This window comes from Odontesthes bonariensis, chromosome 9 (assembly GCF_027942865.1).
Source record: "Odontesthes bonariensis isolate fOdoBon6 chromosome 9, fOdoBon6.hap1, whole genome shotgun sequence".
In the NCBI taxonomy this organism is placed as follows: Eukaryota; Metazoa; Chordata; class Actinopteri; order Atheriniformes; family Atherinopsidae; genus Odontesthes; species Odontesthes bonariensis.
Window position 1 is genome coordinate 8,050,898 of NC_134514.1, and position 21,353 is coordinate 8,072,250.

The 21,353-nt window shown below is 44.7% G+C and overlaps 2 protein-coding genes across 2 annotated transcripts; one reads left to right on the top strand and one right to left on the bottom strand.

Annotated features, from left to right (window-relative positions):
• Window positions 1-492: 492 nt before the first annotated feature.
• dhx34 (DEAH (Asp-Glu-Ala-His) box polypeptide 34) lies at window positions 493-14,518 on the top strand. The gene is made up of 17 exons (XM_075472932.1): window positions 493-1,491; window positions 1,611-1,922; window positions 2,456-2,710; window positions 2,813-2,915; window positions 3,110-3,327; window positions 3,411-3,585; window positions 5,906-6,099; window positions 6,189-6,290; window positions 6,374-6,637; window positions 6,918-7,091; window positions 7,182-7,287; window positions 8,401-8,507; window positions 8,757-9,005; window positions 9,628-9,804; window positions 11,076-11,220; window positions 11,338-11,476; window positions 14,384-14,518. Exons 1-17 carry the CDS (start codon window positions 790-792, stop codon window positions 14,385-14,387), a joined length of 3,426 nt encoding a protein of 1,141 aa, XP_075329047.1. The 5' UTR covers window positions 493-789; the 3' UTR covers window positions 14,388-14,518.
• Window positions 11,800-18,589, bottom strand: spred3 (sprouty related EVH1 domain containing 3). The gene is made up of 6 exons (XM_075472933.1): window positions 18,433-18,589; window positions 16,708-16,873; window positions 16,384-16,552; window positions 16,242-16,303; window positions 15,999-16,157; window positions 11,800-15,695 (listed from the first exon to the last, which is right to left on the bottom strand). The coding sequence occupies exons 1-6, from the start codon at window positions 18,441-18,443 to the stop codon at window positions 14,691-14,693; spliced, it is 1,572 nt and encodes a 523-aa protein (XP_075329048.1). The 5' UTR covers window positions 18,444-18,589; the 3' UTR covers window positions 11,800-14,690.
• Window positions 18,590-21,353: the final 2,764 nt, after the last annotated feature.

Below are 21,353 nucleotides of genomic sequence, written 5' to 3' on the forward strand. Positions count from 1 at the left end.
TCGTCTGCATAACTGTGATAATTGATGTTAAAGTTCTGCAATATCTGACCTAAAGGGAGCATAATACAAGTTAATATACGACAATGAACAATGTTTAAAGCATTTATTAGAAAATAAAAGTTTAACAAGTTATTGATCTATCTTTGTCATATACTGTGTTGTCAGGTTTGGTGGGGTTTTTTAGATTTCTGTAGGGACTTTATTTGTCGGTTTATTTATTGTCTATGATTGTTGTGTTTTGCAACTCAGACGCATCGTAAAACAGTAACGTGACCATGAAAACATTCACATTAAATGGTGCGGTGTGTCATATGAACATCACTTAAATATTCTAATTTTAAAAAATCTATTTTACTAAATAACCGTAGTAAGATATTTGAAACAAACGAGTTATTTATTTACTTGACTAGTTTTAATAGCGGGTGTTTGCGGCGACGGACGATTTCAAAGAACGGACCGGAAGCGGTCCTATCATATTATGATTCCCCCATTTTTCGCTGCATTTGCGATTTCCTTGTGCATTTTTTCTTGAGCAGTTTTTTTTATTTCTTAATCTTTTTACATATTACTGTGAAGGGGTCTCAGTATCAGAAGTTTATGAAGATATTATGGACTAACACAAAACTTTGGTTTGAAATGGACAGAATCGTGTTAGCTGATCTATAAAGGGGTTGATGAAGCTACTGCATGTTTGTAAAGCCGTTTATATAAGTTTTTTTATTTATTTATGAGTAGTAAACTGAATCGGTTTGCCTGTGGTGGAGGTGGGTAACAGTACTTTGAGTAAATATGGACTCAGACAGGAGGAGAGACAGCCGGAGCTGGGACTGGGACAGGCCGCATTGCCGAGCTCAGCTTGATGAGATATTTTTCCGTAAGCACGACTACATCCAGGCCGGCAGCACCGAACACAAAGAGTTCTGGGCCTTCTTTGACCGCTTTCAGAGATTTAAAATAAAGAGGGAGATGCCTGGTGCAGGCCGAAAAGAGGAGAGAGTGGAGGAGAAAGAGCGGAGAAGGACAAGTGCTGCAGCGGTGGATCTAGGTCTTCCTACAGTGTATGATGCTCGCTACCGGATTAACGTATCCGTGTGCACCGGGGACATAGAGGAGCGTCTGAAAAAATCAGATCATAGAAGCAGTCGGAGATCCTCGGGGCCAGGAACTCAGGAGATCTCAGACTGCCGCCTGGCTCTCCTGCACTTTCTGGACTTCAGTCAGAAACAGAGCTTTGGAAAGCTGGCCAAGCTTCGCCGGGATCAGAAAAACCTGCCTATCTTCCAGTACCGGGATCGGATCGTGGAACTGGTGCGACTTAACCCAGTGGTGGTGGTGGCAGGGGACACAGGCTGTGGTAAATCCACCCAAGTACCTCAGTATCTTCTTTCAGCTGGCTTCAGCCACATCTCCTGCACTCAGCCCCGGCGTATTGCATGCATATCCCTCGCAAAGAGAGTCAGCTTTGAGAGCCTGAACCAGTACGGCTCAAAGGTTTGTCATGGATGATCAAAGCACACAGCAAAGCCAACTGCTCAGAGAAATTCAAATGCGTTAGATACATATTTATGGAAAATATCTTAGCACTAACAAACTGTTTTCCTAATCTTCAGGTGGGGTACCAAATCCGCTTTGAGACCACTCGGACCACAGCCACTAAACTGATCTTCCTGACTGAGGGGCTGCTGCTCCGGCAGATCCAACAGGACAAGACGCTGGCTCAGTACCAAGTCATGATCGTAGACGAGGTCCATGAGAGACACCTACACTGTGACTTCCTCCTTGGGGTCCTACGCTCTCTGCTGGCTGACCGCCCAGACCTGCGCCTCATCCTCATGTCGGCCACCATCAACATCAAACTCTTCTCTGAATACTTTAATAGTGCTCCTGTTCTGCAGGTACCTGGCAGGCTGTTTCCCATTCAGGTAAGCAGAGGACAAAAGTAATCACACGTGTAAATATGGGCGATTAGTGTTCAAGAGTTACTTATCCGATCGATGTAGAGATACAACGGTACTGAGGCGTAACTGCAACTACTGAAAACTACTGTTTTTTCTATAGAAAGATTTGTTTAAACCTTAAATGTTCTGGCCTGCTGCCACAAATACGAATGCAGGTTTTGTCCAACTGCTTCACTTTACCGAAACATGGAGCTTACATATAAACAAAATAACATAACAAAGATATTGTGCAAATTTGTGTTGTGGCTTATATAAGTGTGGCATGTATAAGATGTGTATTAAGTGTTCTTGTTGATAAGAAATTACACAAAGGGACAGAAACTGATGGTATTATTCTTGTTCTAGTGGTTGATTTCTTTTTACAAGTTTTAAATGGTCAGTTCCAATTTAAAACGAAGACATTAAATAAGATGATTAAGCTGTAGAAGTAACATTTGTTGATTTTCTTAGTGTTTGAGAACTTTAGATTTTCTTTTATTGTTGTCTCTGTCGCTAAGGTGACGTACCAGCCCATTCCAGCTGAGGAGCAGCCCTCACGCTCAGAGAAACTGGATCCCCGACCGTACCTGCGCATCCTGCAGGGCATCGATCAGCGTTACCCTCCAGAGGAGCGTGGAGACCTGCTCGTCTTCCTCAGTGGTGTGGCGGAGATCTCCACCATCCAGGAGGCCTGTCAGATTTATGCCACTCACACCCGTCGCTGGATAGTCTTACCACTGCACAGCACGCTCTCGCTTGCTCAGCAGGACAAGGCACAGTTGTCTTTGACTGGATTAAAACAGACATATAAAGGTTGAATTAGATGTAGTGGGTATGAAATATCAGTTCCTCTAACTTAGGATTTTGTTCCTCAGGTGTTTGATATTGCTCCTCCTGGTGTGAGAAAGTGCATCATCTCTACCAATATTGCTGAGACCTCTGTTACAATAGATGGGGTGCGCTTTGTTGTTGACTCAGGTATGGAACTATGCATACATCTGCAGTTTGTTAGACCTACCAACAAGTCCATTCATTTAAACCTGCAGGATGAACAAGTGGATATCTCAAATGTTCCAGTGATTCTGGTATTTGGGACGCAGAGATGCTAGTTGTAAAAATATATGATAAAAGAAATTGAAAAAATACCATTAAATCTGTTTTTTCTTTCATAGGAAAGGTGAAGGAAATGAGTTTTGATCCTAAGGCAAAGATGCAGCGTCTACAAGAGTTCTGGATCAGCCGAGCCAGCTCTGAGCAGAGAAAAGGTCGAGCCGGTCGCACGGGACCAGGTGTGTGTTACCGCCTGTACGCCGAGTCGGACTACGATGCCTTCGCACCGTATCCTGTGCCTGAAATCCACAGAGTGGCTCTGGACTCCCTCATTCTTCAGGTGGGAACATTCTGTAGATCACAGCAGAGTTTTCCGCTTTAACTTTCTGTTTCCAATATTAAAATGGTAGCTTTGTTCCACAGATGAAGAGCATGGATCTTGGAGATCCACTTTCTTTTGTCTTTATTGATCCACCTCCAGCTGCTAGCATCCAGACTGCAGTTACTTATCTGAAGGAACAGGGAGCACTCGACAGCCGTGGTGAGCTGACCTCTATTGGCAGTTTGCTGGCAAAGCTGCCTGTTGATGTGGTCATAGGTAAGACTGTTTTATTGAAACTTGTTCTTCAGTTGTTTTTCTGGTTATTTTTTTCAAGAGGCGCCCATAAGAATACATTTAAGTACTTTAGAATAACATGTTAACTTTTAACAAGCCCGTCAACAGTTTCAGGCCTCGTCTGATGACATACTGGGAAAAGGTTGTGAGCCAACCTGTCATTTCTTTGTATATTAACAAGAAAACAGGAAGTAGGAGCAGGGATTTGTTCAAACCTGTGCAAACATAAATGGAAATTCAGCTTTACACAGTTTATACAGCTCTGATGAGCTTTAAAGTGAATATCTGCTCTGAGCTCCTTTCTCCTCCAGCACAGCCTGAACCCTCTCAGACCAGCTTTCTGTCCTTTCTTTAAGGAGTCTTCAGGAATAGTTCTCCAGGCTTCTTGAAGAACATCCCAAAGCTCTTCTTTGGATGTGGGCTGCCTTTTGTTCCGTTCTCTGCCAACATGATCCCACACTGCTTCAGTAATGTTGAGCTCCGGGCTCTGGGGAGGATTCATCCCTCCATCAGACCTGCTGCCACTGATTTTCAGCCCACTTCTTGTGTCCTTTGGCACAGCTCAGCCTTTTCTCCCTGTTTCCCTTCCTTAAGAACGGCTTCCTGACAGCCACCCTTCCATGGAGCCCATTTCTGATGAGGCTTGGGCCAACAGCAGATGGATCAGCTGAAGGTCCAGATGCATCTCTCAGCTCCTGTGTCAGGTCTTTGCTGGAGTTTTTCCTCTTTCTTAAGGACATCACTTTCAGATCCTGTTCATCTGCTGTAGATAGTTCTTTAGGCCTGACACTTCTTCTTTTGTCCTCCACTTGTCCAGTTTCCTCAAATGTTTTAAGGACACACTGCACACCATGCTGAGATATGCCAAGTTTTCAGCTAACAGCTCTTTGGGAATCAGCTTGTTGCTGCAGAAATCCTGTTTTCTGTCTGTCAGACTGTGTTATCTTTGCTGTTTTTCATAGAGGAAACTAGGGGTGGAACGGTACAAAAAACTCACGGTTCGGTACGTACCTCGGTTTGGACCCTACGGTTCGGTACATTTTCGGTACAGTGCAGAAAAAAAAACACAACCAAAAGGCTATCCTCAAAGGCAGCTTTTTATTATTTAAATTCCCAGCTGAGATAGCTAGAACTTTCTGTAAAACAAGTGAACAAGCACCACATTGTCGTAGGCCTACATTGATAAACAAGAAAGGAGTATATTGATAGGTGCAACAGTGCCACACATGGCCTTTCTAGGTATTTTAACATACAATACACAAGTGCCCTTTTACATTCACATAGCTCAGTGAACATGAGCTGTAGGCTAATTGGACACTTTTCTTCTCGTCCCGGTGATAGGGATTTCTGGGTGGTGTCGCTTGATATGTGTTAACATATTTGATGTGTTCCCACTCACGTAATGAACAGGTGTCGAACAACGACGACAGACCGTCTTTGTTTTGTCAACCACTCGCTCTCCATCGCTATTATAACTCACAGGGAACCCGAAGTTATCCCACACCACTGACTTAAATGATGATGGTGGGTCTCCTATTCTTAGCCACTCGCCATTGTTAGCTCTCTCTCGCAACATCAGCCCAACAGCGGTACCTTCCCACAGAGTACAGTTTGTATTTGAAGGTGGAGTTTGCTATCTAGACCAATCCAGGCATGCATATATATCTCTACGGACCAATCAGAGCTTGCATGTGGCAGTGTTTAAATGGGTCCTGAAGGAAACTCTTGCAAAATAACAGTTCCGCGTTCAGATCAATATTAAACTTCCGTACCGTGTGTATTCTGCGTGGCAATGCGCGTGCCGAACCGTGACCCCCGAACCGTGACGGTTCGGCACGAATACATATACCGTGCCGGCCCTAGAGGAAACTAAAGAAATGGGAACAAATTATGTGTCTTTGTGACAGGCTGCTGGTAACAAAGTGCCTAAAGATCCAATTTAAAATCGGTTCTTTGCTAAGTTGTCTGTTATGTGTCGACACAATACTGGTGCGTCCCTTGAGTTGGGAGCCTTTTTGATGCTTGAATGATTCATAGGTCAGCGTGGAGGTTTCTTGACAATAAAAAAAACCCACATTCCTCTGAAAATGGTCAGGTAAAAAGACAGGACTGAAAATGAGTGAAAAACCAGCCGATGTCCAAAGAAAAACTTATAAAGACCTTCAGAAAGCCTGGAGAACTTTAAAAGATTAGAAGAAACATAAAGAACTGCGGTGTGGATCAGGACCTGTGCACATTGACGGTGCTCCCATGTTCCTCCAGCAGTTAGTTTTAGGCCGTGTGCGTGTTTGCTTTGTCTCAGGAAAGATGCTGGTGCTCGGCTCTGTGTTCAACTTAGTGGAGCCCGTTTTGACCGTAGCAGCCGCCCTCAGTGTTCAGTCACCGTTCCTACGCAGCTCACAGCACAACCCAGACTGTGCCACCGCCCGCCAGCCCCTGCACAGCAACCAAGGAGACCCCTTTACTCTCCTCAACACCTTCAATGCATGGGTGGAGGTCAGTAAGGGAAAACATAACATGACAGTGGCTTTTTTTTAATGTAAAATGGATCTTATATTGTAACATTTAAGACTTGAACTGCACAGGTAAAAGGAGAAAGAGGTGGGGCCTCAAGGAAGTGGTGCAGGAGGAGAGGCCTGGAGGAGCAGCGACTGTATGAGATGGTCAACCTACGCAGACAGTTCAAGGCAGGCTCCTCCTGACGCAACAGCTCATGCACTGAAAATTTACTTTTTGTTACATTTTTCATAGATGTTCTGTTTGTTTTTAGGACTTGTTGAGGAGCCATGGCCTCCTGGAATCAGAGGACAGTGCTCCCTCTGGTGGTGACCGCTGGCATCGCAGGGGGAGGTTGACTGAGAGGAAGAAGCTCCATCAGCTGAAGAGGGATCACGAGCAGCAGGAGGGGAGCAAACGTAAAGTCCTGAGGCTGGAAGAGGGCCAGGATGGAGAGTTTTCCTCGGGATCCGACACCGAGACAACAGGCAAAGGCAAGAAGAACAAGGAGGGACCGGGACAGAACGTGGACATTCAGGTGAAGTCAGAGTGCAGCGTGGCATCAGATACAGCAAGGTATCATAAAACTTAGGGTTTTCCTGATTAATTCTCAGACTCAGAAGGACCCATGGAATAAAAACATTTTTTTTCAACATAAACTCTTTTCCCTGATGTTCATGAATATATAAATTCAGTTAAATTAGTTTAAAACTGAGCTTAGTTGCTGTCGGTTAGGTTGCATGTTCGTGTCTTTGTGTAAGTTTTAGACCATCTGACTCTTAAGTGAACTTTCTGTGGTTCAATCTGTCCTGAAATAGGAGGTGAAGTTCAAATTGCGTCACAACGTGTCGGAGCTGCAGGAGGCGGTCAACGTCAGCCAGGACTTGTCCTCCCGCCAGCAGGCTTTGCTGAAGCTGCTGCTGTGCAGGGGCCTCTACCCTCAGCTGGCTCTGCCCGACGAGCACAACTCCACCCGCAAAGACTCCGAGCAGGTCGGGCGTCTCCATCAGGGAAATCTATTGTTTATATGAAATGTGACTGAAAACAAGGGGTGAAAAAAAATTTTTTTTTCCTCTTTGAAGGTGTTTCACACGAGGAATAAGCAGGGAGTGGTGATCCACCCGACCAGTGTGTTCGCAAGTGATCCAGAGGTGTTGCATGTGCCGGAGGATGAGAACAGAGAGATGGGTAAACCTCCTTTAGAAGGACTACAAGCCTCTTCAAAAAGATACTTTATCAGTTCAGATATTAGTTAAGAATGAGGCCATTGTTAAAGGGGAACTGCGGTATTTTCAACATTAAGCCTCTTTTCTGAGTCGTCTGCAATGTTTTAGAACCCCCCTCACCGCTTTTTTGATGTTTACTGCTGTCTCCGGTATTTGCCTAATTTTGATTCTTCTCAACCTGCTTCAGAATGGCAAGTCATGTGCATGTCCAAAAAGGTCCGTAAAAGCTCCATAAACGTCCGTTGTTGTGATGTGTCGTGTTTTATTTGGCAGCTCGTTCATGCTCGCACTATTTTCTTAGCGGTGGCGGAGTAATATCAACGGACATCCAGTACAAAATGTCAAATAAAACACGACAGAAGCAACTTTTCGCAACGAAATTTGATATGGATTACCAGTGCACACCAGTAACCACTCCGGTGAGTTGATTATTTTGAAAACGGACGTTTATGGTGCTTTTACGGACCTTTTAGGACATGCGCATGACTTGCCATTCTGAAGCAGGTTGAGAAGAATCAAAATTAGGCAAATACCGGAGACAGCAGTAAACATCAAAAAAGCGGTGAGGGGGGTTCTAAAACATTGCAGACGACTCAGAAAAGAGGCTTAATGTTGAAAATACCGGAGTTCTCCTTTAAGACTAATTGTACAATCCCTTTCAGTTAATTGGACGGAACCATTTTTATTTTAAACTTGTAGCTCAACAGTGTTAAAACACAAAAATGACTTCAAATTACACTTGAAGACAAGGTTTGATAAAAATCTACCAGTTTAACTCCACGGTGCAGCGAGTTATTATGCAGTTGGTGAGCACTGCCTTTATAGAGATCATTTTAAGATTTAAAAAAAATCATTATCTCAGTTTATTTGTGATTACTTTTCAAAATCAGCATTTTAATTCAGCTCATTTTGCACTTAAAGAACAGTGGCCATTCTGTTTGTTTTCAAAAATACATTGAATTGAACTAAAAACATTCCCCTAAAATGTGCCCCAGTTCCACTGCAGTGTCCCCCCCCCCAGTCCACTCTGATTATTGTACATCTTTCATCCCATCTCGCTGCTTCCTGCCTGCAGGACCTGATAGGAAGGACAGCAGCAGACACCAGCTGCTAGCCTTTGTCACTCTGTTGGAGACCAACAGGCCATATTTGTCCAACTGCGTGCGGGTCCCAGCCCTGCAGGTTAGTAACAGATGTGGGACATCCCTGCTCCCACATCATTCCCCTTTTTGAACGTTTACAGATGGTGAAGGTACAGAGTCACGTAATGGTTTTGCCAATTATGAATCGCATAGGGACAGTAAGTGAGGGTGGAGGCGATGGGTTATTAGAGAAGTTATTAGAGGAGTGGTTGTTAACAAGTTTAAGTCATTATGCGTCACCATCACTGCTGGGGTAATATTGATCCTCTGATCCTGAATTTGTCTCTAGGCTGTGATGCTGGTTGCAAACTCTGTGGACACCAACGCAGACTGTACGCGGCTGGTGGTGGACGGCTGGTTGGAGCTGGAGCTGAAGGAGCCGGGGGAGGCCCTGAGGATTCTGTCCACAGCCCTCACCCTCAGGTCTGAGTGGGAGCGGCTGCTGCAGACCCAGCTGGACCCCACAGTCCAGGGGATGTCCCGCAGAGACACGGAGAAGCTGGGCGGAGAGCTGGTCCGCTTCCTGCTCTACACAGAGGTACACATGCAGGGTGGTTAGAGTCCATCACACCCATCTTCATGTACCTTTTTTGTGAGATGCAATCTGTTGGTTTTCTTGAACTTTGCAGATTTTCATGAGCTGGCATTACGCATTACCCGAGCACTTACCCTGTACTTCCCTCTATGCCTGCACTCTGTTTCTACACTTTCACCTCTGACAGAGCCTGACTAGTACTGACTCATTTACGCCGTATATATTCTGAGGGGTTTTAATTTGGTTCCATTTAGTTTATCTAGTTCCAACATACAGAAACCCAGCAACTCCCTCTGAGCGAGCACTTAGCGGCAGAGCCCTCCAACACAACCAGAGTGACATATCATCCAGATGTATTAAACATTTTATATGTAAAAGTTTAGCAAAAATGTGTTTCTTTTCTGGCTTTGGGGAGCTTTTTTTTTTTTTTTTACTCAGGGAGTGATTAAAAGAGATCCGAAACACTCTGAATGGAAAAGAAATAAACAAAAATCTTGAATCTGGTTTCAGTTAGAATACTAGCGCTTGGTCATACCTACTAGTTAAAGATTGAGAAAGCCCTTTTCACCTTGATTGTTTCAGCTTGAAATCCACTTTCTCTGTACCTGTTCCCCGACCCTTTAAGGTTAGTTACAGCTTACGGAGACTCGCAGCTTTCCAGACCCAGAACCTGTACGTCGGCCCTCAGTGTGAGACCGAGGCCCCGGGTCTAAACCCACTGTGTCCAGGAGTGGAGGCCAAACCAGACCCCATCAAAGGAGGCCTGCGTGTGACCAACTTCTTCACCTACAACTGTCTGACCGTGAGTTTGTCAGAAAAGCATCATCTTAAAGCCAAAGTAAAGCAGATCTTTGTTCAAACTGAATGAGGAAAACTAAAAAGTCTCGGCTAAAGACGCCGACTAACAGACTTCAGATCAGTTTTTTTTAACTGAACCAAACTACTTGGATGTGAAATCACGAGCACACGCTGCAGATATTAGATGTTTTGGTTGGACTAAATTCTCACACAGCCAGGGAAAGTGCATTGCATGATGACGACAACAGCTTGATAGTTGTCACCTGCACAGCTAGATGGCGTCGTTGGGAAGTTGGAGGCTGAACCATTAGCCGCTTTCGGACTGTAGGAACCTTTGGCAGTTCTAATAACCTTTTAATCCTCGGGGCCGTTTTCTCCCGTGTTCGGACATACAGGAACTCGGGGCTTTCTCCCTGAGTTCCTATAACTATTTAGCTCCTTCTCCGAGGTCGGGTCTTTTCATGGTTCTGTAGAACGATCTGACGGAGGTGTGTGGTGGTCGGTAGCTACGCCCCATGTCATGCTATCACGGCTGAAATGTTTCCTCATACGACACAGACACAACCGGCGGGTGTTTAATAAGTTAAACTTACACTGGTCTCATTTGTCTGCGGCGCTCTGCTCTCCTTCCTTCCTTCATGAAATGAAAAAGTATCTCCTGACTCTCTCTGTGAGCATTTCCAGCCTCGATATTAGACGCCTGATGTGATCGTCCATGATTAATATCACCATCATGCAGACCATGAACACGGTGGCCTCCCCGCTCTCCATATTAGCTTCTTGGTGGTGTTTTTTCTTCTCTCCTTACTTTTACCGGGTTCTGTTTTGTTGTTGAATGTGGCGCTAAAGTAACACGTCACTGACGCAGACGGCTGCGCGCGGCGCATCAGTCCCCATCAGGTCCCGACTCATGTGCGAATGCAGACTGAAACAGAAGGACAGTTATCAGAACGAAATTCGAGTAGGACAGTTCGGATAACTGCGTTCTTAGAACGGCTCTGTCCAAAAGCGGCTAAAGTAGTAGGCCTATTTATAAGGGAATTACAGGAACTGGAGTGGGGTCGCCTTTTGCTTGCCTTAGATATCAACTCGCTGGGTTACGCTGTTGGTGAAATCTAAAAGTAATCAGAGATTTCAGTGCTTTTCCACATTTTTTTTTTTACCAGTTCATCCAAGTAAAAGCTCAGTTTAATGAAAACAACTGAACAATAGATGTAAACAGACAATAAAACAAGTTCTAACAAGTTTTAACTGTTCGTTTGACTCAAACTGCAGGATTCAAAGGATCTCTACAGTGAATGTTTACGCGCTTTCTGGACTTGTCCTAACTGTGACCTCTACATGCCTCTGACCCCGCTGGAGCGCATGCACCACGAAGCTTCCTGCAGGCCCGCTGAAGAAAAGCAGCAGCCAGAGGAAGGTCAGGAAATTCATATTTGGATCATCATTTCTTTAAAGGTGACTTTAACACGTGCACCTTTCATTAAGAAATCAAGGCTAACTGTGGGGGGGATTTTTTTTTTTTGTTGGATTTCAGAAGCAGACGGTGGAAAGCCGGGCTCCTCCTCGGTGTCTAGTCTCACCAGAGTTTATCACTGTGACATCTGTAATGAAGACCTGAACCTGACCTCCACTGAAATCCTCAAACATAAAAGGCAGCACATGTATTCAGCCAGGTAACTGAGCGCAGCACCTGGAGCACAGCAGTCCTGAGGCTGCGTTTGTGGAGTAAATCTCTTTAGTGCAACACATTTGTCCTCCTTTTCTTCCCTTTTGTACATGTGGACATGAACTTCATCTAATAGAAGCCTTTTTTTCCAGAAGAAAACAAAAAACTACTTTCCCAAAATAGTTATTTTTCAGAGGCAAGAAATAACAAAAGAACCATTTATAGAACGAATCTATTTTCAATTCCTTAAATGGCACTGGGGAATACTTTCAAACAGCGTTTGGGAAAAGGCACAGTGAATTAATGACGTCGGAGAGAAGAAAACACAGATTTAAAATATAGAGTGAGGGTTTAATAATGATACAAACCCACGATATGTAACACCTCAAAGCAGCACATTGGCACAAAGTCAGAAGTAAGACAGCACAGAAGATAAAAACCTGTCTCAAAAAAATAAAGAGTCAGAATAAATATCTCAATAAATAAATAAACAGGTAATATCTCATTAATTACTTTGAAACTAATAAATACGTACATGTGAAAATATGCACATTGGCAGAAATCAATAACCAAAAAAAGTAAGTAGTACTTAATACAGAGTTACTTGGAAATCATAAGTTATTGATTACTCAAATCAAAAGGCACATTTATTAAGATGTAAGAATGGGCCTGCAGTTGTGATCGCATGATCTCCAACACCGTTTCTGAACCAGAAGTAGCAAATTGTGTGCAATGGCTTTACTAGTTCTGTATATCTGCACCGTCGAGTGAACGCCTGTCTCTAGTTTGTGTGTGCGCACGTCAACGCGTTTCCGTGTGTGTCGTAGAAACGGTTAATTTAGGTCCAGGGGATGGCAGTCTGGTGACCAACTGAGTTTGAGTTTCCTGCCGTTGAGACAAAGTTTTTTGTTTTTTTTCATCTTTGTGTTTTCAAGTGGACCAACGTTGTTGGTCGGCTGGAGGAGAAGACGACGTCCTCGTGTCCCGTGTCGTGTCGTGTCTGAACCCTGCTGCCTGTTCACTCCCTTTAAGTCACTTTGGATAGAAGTTCTTGGCTAAAACTAAAACGTAAATAATACGATGAAGCTTCTGAAAGGTTCATTCTGCCGTAATTTAACCACGATGTTACCAGCTGTGATGGTAAAATCTGTGATGCTCGTTAGTTTTGGATATCTGTGAATGTCCTGTCCTTGATTTTGATCCACGTGTCCACTTCCACCTGCTTTTATAATCACCGTGTGCCCAGAATTCATTCATTTCTTTATTAAATCTTTAAGCATCTCACAAGAAACAAGGTTGAAGTCGGTTGCTTTTCTTTGGCCAGTTTGTGTAGATGAAGAGGCCGTGAAAGCTGAAGCAATATCAGCCCAAAATACTGTATTAACCTTCTTCAGCTTCACGTCATCGCCGTGCACCAAGTTTTTGGCATGATGCAACTTTCTGTGGAGAAACAAGTGTCTCTGCCTTTTCCTTTTCTGTGATATATGTGGAGGGAAACGGCAACGTTTTGTGTTTAAGATGTTTGTTAATATATGTCGGAGCTGTGACTTAAAATCCTTTTTCATCTGCTTTTCACTGAAAGTGGAGAAAAAACAATCCACAGATTAGGAAAATGACACCGAAATCCGAGGTACATCAGCAGAAGTATTCAAAAGAATATTCTGGGGTGAATTTTGTCTTTAATCTTAGCTGCAAACATGTTTAGAAACAAAATCTCGGGAGGATTAAAAACTTTTAAGGGTTGTTTCAGACCCTGCTGAAACGTCTCGGGCAACATTAAAAACGGCAGCGTCTTGATTTTCTACTCTAAGCAACACCCAGCCAACACAGCTGGGGCACCACTGAGCTGCCTGCTTTCATCTTTCTCAGGTTTCTGCGTCTCTTTGCTCGTCACAGGTTCAACAGTCACAATTAGAGCTGCTTGATATCCAACACAGGAACACACTACACTTTCCAGTTCCAACACGTTTCCATTTCATTCCCGACTCGAGCAACTGGTACAAAAATACTCTTTTAATACATTGTTCATTGCACTTAATTTTTTTTTTGGTGGCGTCTCCGTTAAAGGCTTCGACGCATCACCCGGTTGGTTATCGGGGGGGGGGGGGTTTCCTGTTCTTTGGGGTGTACGGTCACTGTGTATATTAGATAGAATAGACTCACTCAGAGGCCTCAGTTTCAAGCACCTTGTCTGATTCAACAAGTACAGTGGTGGTGTTTGATGTTTTTATGATTCATTTTAAAAATAGATGGAAAAATGGGGGGGGGGTATGTGCAAAGTGAGAGTGTTTACTGCTGGACACACATTCTCTGTTTTTCTTTTTCCAGAAAAAACAAAAATAAGTTTGGTTACAAAGGACCATTACGAGTCACAATGTGACTTTTAAGTCTTTGTGGTTGTCATTGCAACTTCCCTAAACATTAATTGTCTCTGCATTCGGTGACCTGTCTCTCACTGTGGTACTTTAACAATTAGACAATACTTGTGGTCTCAGATGCTTGATTCTTGAAGGCTGCACACACTTTGGCTTTGCTCGCTCTAAGCCGTCCTCTCCTCCCTTTTTTCCTAACGTAACCAAGGTTTGAGTTAACATCTGAGGTAAAATTAGAGGTAAAGGGTGACATCTGTTCATCTGACCGACAAACAGGCCAACATGAAACAAATAACTTCCCCAAAGATCTCATGTCTGTGAATAACGTGAATGTGTGTGCCATTTGGGGATTCTGTGAATGTGTTTTACATTTAATAAAATATACCAATTAAAATTATAACAATCATATATATAAACATCTTCTTTTTTTTTTTTTTTTTTTTTTTTTTAGATTTTCCTTCTAAATAAAAAACGAAACAAACGGACATTTGAAACAGTGTACACATCATTGTTGCCTCTGCCACCCTCTTTCTGTGATACAGCTAACTCTAGATCAGCCGTCCCTCAGTAAATCCACCATGGAGGCTCCAGGTGACTCCCACAGAGCCTGGTCTGAGTGCAGCGCACCGGCAGCAGGCATGGACCAGTGAGGAAGGCCCCAGGTTGGAAAGAGAAAGAGCTGAATGCAGCGGAAGGCTATGGGGCTTCGGGGGGCCACGTCAGAGGTCTGGTTCTGCTGAGAGCTCTGTTCCACCTGCTAAATGCCTCCTCCATCCCCACAGATGCCCTCGTCTCTTGATACCCGAACCCCCTCGGTCCAGGGAGCCCCTCCCACCCCGTAGCCTGGCCTCATCGGACCGCTTTGTGCTTTCCCCCACAGCAGCCACACCTCTCCCCACATCGCAGGCAGGCGCGCAAAGGCAGGTAGCAGCACATGCAGGGCACGAAGAGCGACAGGGCCACGAGGGCCAACCAGCGGGCACAGCAAAGGGGGTGCGGGTGACCCCCCAAAGAGTCGTCACAAGAACAAGGCTCCCAGAACTCTCCCTCAGAGTCCGACATGCAGTGGTAGAGCAGACTCTCTGCGCACCACACACAGGTCCACTGGCGCAGGCAGTGCAGCGCCGGGTCCGGGGCGTCCCTGCAGCGGCCCCGCCCGTTCTCCGAGGCGCTGAAAACGGAGCGGCAGTACACGCAGCGAGACGAGCACGAGGATGAGGCCTGAGGGCACGGACTGTCGTCGTCAGGAGAAATGACCCCCGGGTCGCCGCCGCCGCTGGCCCCTCCTCCTCTCTTACGAGTCCGCGAACGAGGCGTGGCCAGCGAGGTGTGGATGCAGCAGGGAGAGGGCGAGCCTTTGCCCGTCTCCTGGGGCGAGCCGGCGCCTGATGACACCCCCGACACGGCGTTGGGCATCGACACGCAGGTGGGCGACGACGAGGACAGACGCTGGGAGGCTTTACTGTCCAGGCTCACGGTCACCTCGCAGCCGGCGGTCCCCACGCCTGCCAGCTCCTTCTCGAAGCGAACCACGCACAGCTCCGACTTGTCCTGCAGGCTCCCTCCGCCTCCAACAACCACACCCCCCGTCAGCCCCCCAACCATAGTCCTTGTTGCCCCGGCGCGTCTGTAGTCCTCATAACCTCGAGAGCCCCACAGATCTTTGCAGGGGTCCACACTGCGCAGGTCTCCCTCTTCCAGCAGCGAAATCGTGGGCGACAGGGGGGACAGAGGTGAGGAGGCTGGGGGGCCCACAGGAGGAGTGGGTGGAGCAGGGGGTGGGGGCGGAGGCGCGGGGGGATTCAACACGGTTGTCATTTGTGAGAGCTGGTGCTGTCCCGGCCTGGTGTGGATCTGTGGAGAGGGTGTAGGATTACAAAGTGAGTCGGGAACAGCGTGTGCTGTGGCAGCGGATACAGAAGGTTTTCTTTTCCACTACAACAGAGAGAGAGAACCGAAATATTGACTAAATGTCGCCCTGTAGGACGCCAGCAGATTATTCTGATTTTAAAAAAACGACTCATCTGTAGATCTGGATTTACATTTTATAAAAATTAAACTACTTTTGGTGGGAACCCCTCACAAGAAATAAGTTGATAATGAAATCCTGACGTGTGTAATTGGAGTAGAAGGTTGTTGGGGTAACCCTAACCCTACCTGGGCAGGTGTGTGAGTGGTGACAGCATGGCTGGATCCAAAGCTAAACTCCTCCGGCCGCACGAAACAGGTCGACGAGGACTCGCTTGTCACTATGGTGATGGGTTTGGGAAGCATCTCCTTTCTGCTGTTGGATGAAGACTCGCTTCCTGTATGGGACTGACAGGTTAAATGTCACCCCACGTGTTTAAAAAAAAAAGAAAAGACTGCATGAGTAAATGCTGAAGCTGCTCAGATACTCACAGCTTGTCCGTCATCCTCAGTGTCGGCCTCTTCTGGGGTAGAGGACGAGGGCGAGTCGGAGCCTTGATAACATGAGAAGAGGGGATTCTAAAACCAGTATCAACAGAGCAGTGAGATTGGTTTCTGGGTTGTGTTTGTCTACCTCTGTCGAGCTTGTCTATGACAGCCTGCAGCCCGTTCTCAAAGGAGATGGCATCGGCGGGACTCTGGAATGTGAGGCCAAACTTTCGGTCCTCTACTCGCCAGTGATGGAAGATGGGATTCACCTTGTTGTACACTAAGCCCCTCTGCACAGCACACTCCAACACCGGCTGAACACACAGACATCCGCATGGGAGGAGAGAAGATGAGCATAGATGAGGCTCTTCCTGCTGTAACGCCACCCCTCCTACATAACTACAGTCTTTAGGTGGTGTTGACAAGCAACGTGGCACTAAAGACAGCCATAACACACGCACACACTCACTGCTCGATCTCGCAGCCGTTCTCCGCGTATGATGTATTCCCTCCGCCCCCTGCCGTCCTGACTCCGCCCCTTACATATGACCACATGACTGAGGCCGCCACCTCCAAGTTGCACCCAGCCGCCACTGGAGTCATCGCGTGTCATCACCACGGCACGAACACGCACACTGTCAGGGGAAACCAAGATTAAACAACGTCATGACAAACACACACATGTAAGTCACACAGTCATTCAGCCGGGAGGAATCCAGTTCTTTGAGCTGGGCTTTTTTGTGTGAATGGAAGTGCAACATGGTGAGATTCACACAAAGAGCACAAAGCTGACAGCCTGGCCTGGAAGCGCTGCAACATGACAGCTCACAGGCCTATCATGCACTTATATTCAAGGCGATTTCTCACGTGACAGAGGTAAATTTGACGCGTTATTCCGCTAAGAGTAAGTTAAAAAAAAATAATAATTAAAATCAGCATGGCTGGAAGGTTTGAGCTATATGGGCTGAGAGTTATGGAACAACGGAGCAATTTGATAGAAAGAAAGCCAACGTTGAGAAGGAGAGAAATAGCCAAATGGGAGGAGGGAGGAAGAATGAGTGTTTCCCACATAGACGTATCAATGAACGCACCCATTCGCCATCAGAGGCCCCGGCATTCTTGCCAAAATAGAAATAAAACATGCTGCATTTCTCGTCGGCTGCATGATTCAGCCCCGCATTTCGGCATGTGCATGTAATGCATGCACAGCAGCATCCTTTTTAAAAAAAAATTATTTTCTCATCACACTGGATCTCTATTATTGCAATTATTTCCCTCTTTTCTCCATTCCGCCCCTGCTGCGCGCACTCATTAACACACCCCAATAATATGTTATATATTTTTTATGAATGGGACGGAACGAGACTGGATGTGACTTCGCAGTGCGCGTTCTGTATTTCACCGGAATGAGTTTTAGGGCCTTAATACAATGAAACCGCGCGTGGAGAAGAAGGAAAATATGGGGAAGAGGTGAGAGGAAAAAAGAAAAGAAAAGAACGAGTGGGTGAGAGGATGGAGAGGAAACGAGAAATGGGGGGAGGGGGCCGATTAGAAAAGGGAAGAAGGAGAGGAGGGGTGAGGAAGAGGGAGAGCGAGAGAGGGAGAGAAAAATCACATTTCATTCATAAAGTTTGGCTTTAAAAATCATAATGAAACCCCGAGACACGTTGATAAAAATCACAACGCCTCCATCCCTCCCTCATTTTACTGTAGCCTTGTCCTGAATGACGCGATGCTGGCCTCAAACTCGCCATATTTCGCTCCCCCCCTCCACCCCCCCATACATTTTACACACTGACTGATTTCGTGATTGTTTTTACCAATCGCTAACCACGCATTTGAATTGTTGCAATGTTCCAGGTGTTTTCAAATACGTGTGTCCGTGTCCATTCTTAATTCTGTGCGTGCATACTGAGTGCCAGTCATCTAAAAGCACTGCTCCACATGGATGTGGCTTTACATTTATCACATATTGGCATGGATATATCGGAAATGGGGTGTATGCTGTTGATTCAAGACTACGTAATGGTGTTTTTATTCTCGGCAGCCTGCTAAGCTGTAGAGCACCGACTGTGATAACAGTCCATGTTACTGGATTGGTGTAACACTGATGGTGGCGGCGTTCTTTCTATCCGTTCTGGCAGATTGCTGAATATATATGTGCAGTGTTAAAAATGAAAATGTAAGGACTTACTCGCCCTCCATGGCTCGGTGTTGCCCGCCGCTTGCAGCAGCCCACCCCAGGGTCTCCTCTCTCCCTCTTTTTATCCTCCTTTCAGGAAACACTCAGACTCATACACATCCTCTCTCCATCTGCTCTCATTTTTCTAATCTTCCTCTCTCTTCCTCCGGCTCACTTTCTCTCCACCTTGATGTCGTTTCGGTGTATCAGGATAGGCTTGAGGTTGCAGCAGCCATTTTCCGCTGGCAGCATCCTCCCTCTCTCCCTCCCTCCCTTATTCCTCCTCTCACTCCACCTGCCCTGTGCCAGCACATCCGCACTAATCATTGACAGCATCGCGGCTTTAGGTGGGCCATAGGGTTTGTCGGTGTACCCATGCGAGTTTAAATCATTGAAATGCGTGCTAAGGTCCTGTTACATTCGTTCCTGTAGGTGGTGAATGAAAATCCGGGAAAACCATCAATGACCTCTGCCTCATCCTTTCATAAATACTGGGGAAAGATTGTCTGTGTAAAGGTAGAATTCTCATAGAGTTGCTCTACTTTGTACGTTTAAATGCATCAATTGAAGATTTTTTTCAGCCGTAAGAAATAGCATTTTTACCACTACACGTACTTTATATATTATTTTACAGTGTAAAACAGTCAGTTGCAAATCAAATTAAGGAAAAATCTTTATCTCTTCCCATCTACAGCAAACTCAAGCCGCTTCAGCACCACGGACAGCAACTGTTCCCTAAAAGCCTTTCAATTGCGCGTTATACTGCGGCTGCGCCAAGTTAGTTATGCGCTAAAGTCTTGAGCCACCCATCATTTCTTTATATACTGCCGGGGAAGCTGGAAAAAATAAATGGAAATACCATATATTGGGTAAAAAAAAAAAAAAACAGAGTTTGTACACTTTTAACGAGCTCCAAAATCAATATGCTCTGAGCACCTTTATTCTCCAGCACAGCCTGAACCCTCTCAGACGAGCTTTCCGTCCTTTCTTTAAGGAGTCTTCAGGAATAGTTCTCCAGGCTTCTTGAAGGACATCCCAAAGCTCTTCTTTGGATGTGGGCTGCCTTTTGTTCCGTTCTCTGCCAACATGATCCCACACTGCTTCAGTAATGTTGAGCTCCGGGCTCTGGGGAGGATTCATCCCTCCATCAGACCTGCTGCCACTGATTTTCAGCCCACTTCTTGTGTCCTTTGGCACAGCTCAGCCTTTTCTCCCTGTTTCCCTTCCTTAAGAACGGCTTCCTGACAGCCACCCTTCCATGGAGCCCATTTCTGATGAGGCTTGGGCCAACAGCAGATGGATCAGCTGAAGGTCCAGATGCATCTCTCAGCTCCTGTGTCAGGTCTTTGCTGGATGTTTTCCTCTTTCTTAAGGACATCACTTTCAGATCCTGTTCATCTGCTGTAGATATGCCAAGTATAACTCTAGGAATTACCTTGTTAATGGAAAAATAGGTCACTGAAACATAAAAGGTCATTTCTGAGCAACTAAACCTCATACCATCTGTGAAACCTGGTGGTATTATGGTTTGGGCCTGCACAGCTTGTTGTCATTTATGAGTAACGAATTCTGGATTATACCAGCGAATTTTATAATTTACTGTCATCTGTTCTGCACCTCAATTTAAAGAGAAAGTGGATCGTGTAGCAAGGAAACAACCCTCAGCACTCGGCCAAATAGAGGTTAAAAAACACTAAAGTTAAGGTTTATGAATAGTCAAGTCAAAGTCCTGACCTCAGTCCTATAGAAATGTTGTGGAAGAATCTGTAGGATGTAATTAATATAAGAAAACCCAACATCCAATCTGCTCTGTAAAAGTATTAATCTTATGTTCAGGACTGACTGGCAGTTACTGGAAATGTTTTGTGGTAGTTAATATTACACAATAAGTCACATTGGATACTAAAATCAGATTATTCACGTACTTTATTCAGAGGTTTTCCAGTTTAACTTCTCTTATCTAATTTAGGCACTTAGATATTGTTTTAGGTCAGATATATACAGAAATGTATCAAGTGTGGAAACGTTAATACACTTTAAAGTGCAATAAACTTTCACGTGAAGCATAACTTATGTTAACAGGCAAGTTAATACTGACGTGTGAATTAAGCTTGACGGTTGTTGTTTTTTTTTTGCTAACTTTAATGGTTAGAAATGGCTAACGGGAGCTAACATTAGCTTCAGAAAATTATGTTTACGTTAGCTAACTTAACAAATCACGTAGATAATATCTTTGATTATCTCTCGGAATATTCTCAAGCATCTACCAAACTTTATTATTATTATTATTATTTTATCTAATATTTATTCATTTTGTGGGCAAACAAGCTCAAACTTTGCCGTACTTTGTCCTGATTAAAGTTGTAGTTGGCGTAAGTTTGCAAAGTTAGCTTCTACTTTCATCCAAATTTGAAAAAATATGAACTATTTCATTAAAAAAAAAAAAACAACAACTCAGACATCTAGTCATTTATTATTATTTAGTTAGTAGTAGAATTATTATTGTTGTTTTATTGTTGTTAATTCAATCATTGTAAATATTTAAAAAAAATGTTGAGCTACTTGACGAATTTGAATTTCCCCCATTGGGGGATAAATAAAGTATTTTTCTATTCTTCTACCTCAAAGGGTATCAGGTCATTATGTATGATTTTTCAAATGTAACACCAATATAATTATACAATCAGATTACAAACGTCTTCTCTTTAAGGGATATTTTGTACTTTAAAGCAGGTATTGTGGTATTTACAAAAGCAATTAAAGATGAGCCAGTCTTGTTATCTTTAGAAATACAATTACCATTTCAAGCCACTACATGTTTATCTCCTAATGGAGTTTGAAAATAATAAATTCTTTCCTTGTTTTTGCCAGACTACCCATTAAGAGTGTGTTGCTGTAGAGCTTAATGGAAAGTATATAAGAACATCTGACCA

Excerpts from the sequence above, each read along its gene's own strand:
- spred3 (XM_075472933.1), bottom strand. Across the intron at positions 16,304-16,383 it reads CATAGACAAGCTCGACAGAG|GCTCCGACTCGCCCTCGTCC; the intron begins GTAGACAAACAC and ends CATGTTATCAAG. Across the intron at positions 15,696-15,998 it reads CCACTCACACACCTGCCCAG|ATCCACACCAGGCCGGGACA; the intron begins GTAGGGTTAGGG and ends CCCTCTCCACAG.
- dhx34 (XM_075472932.1), top strand. The coding sequence starts at position 790 with ATGGACTCAGACAGGAGGAGAGACAGCCGGAGCTGGGACTGGGACAGG. Across the intron at positions 1,923-2,455 it reads GCAGGCTGTTTCCCATTCAG|GTGACGTACCAGCCCATTCC; the intron begins GTAAGCAGAGGA and ends TCTGTCGCTAAG. Across the intron at positions 3,586-5,905 it reads GCCTGTTGATGTGGTCATAG|GAAAGATGCTGGTGCTCGGC; the intron begins GTAAGACTGTTT and ends GCTTTGTCTCAG.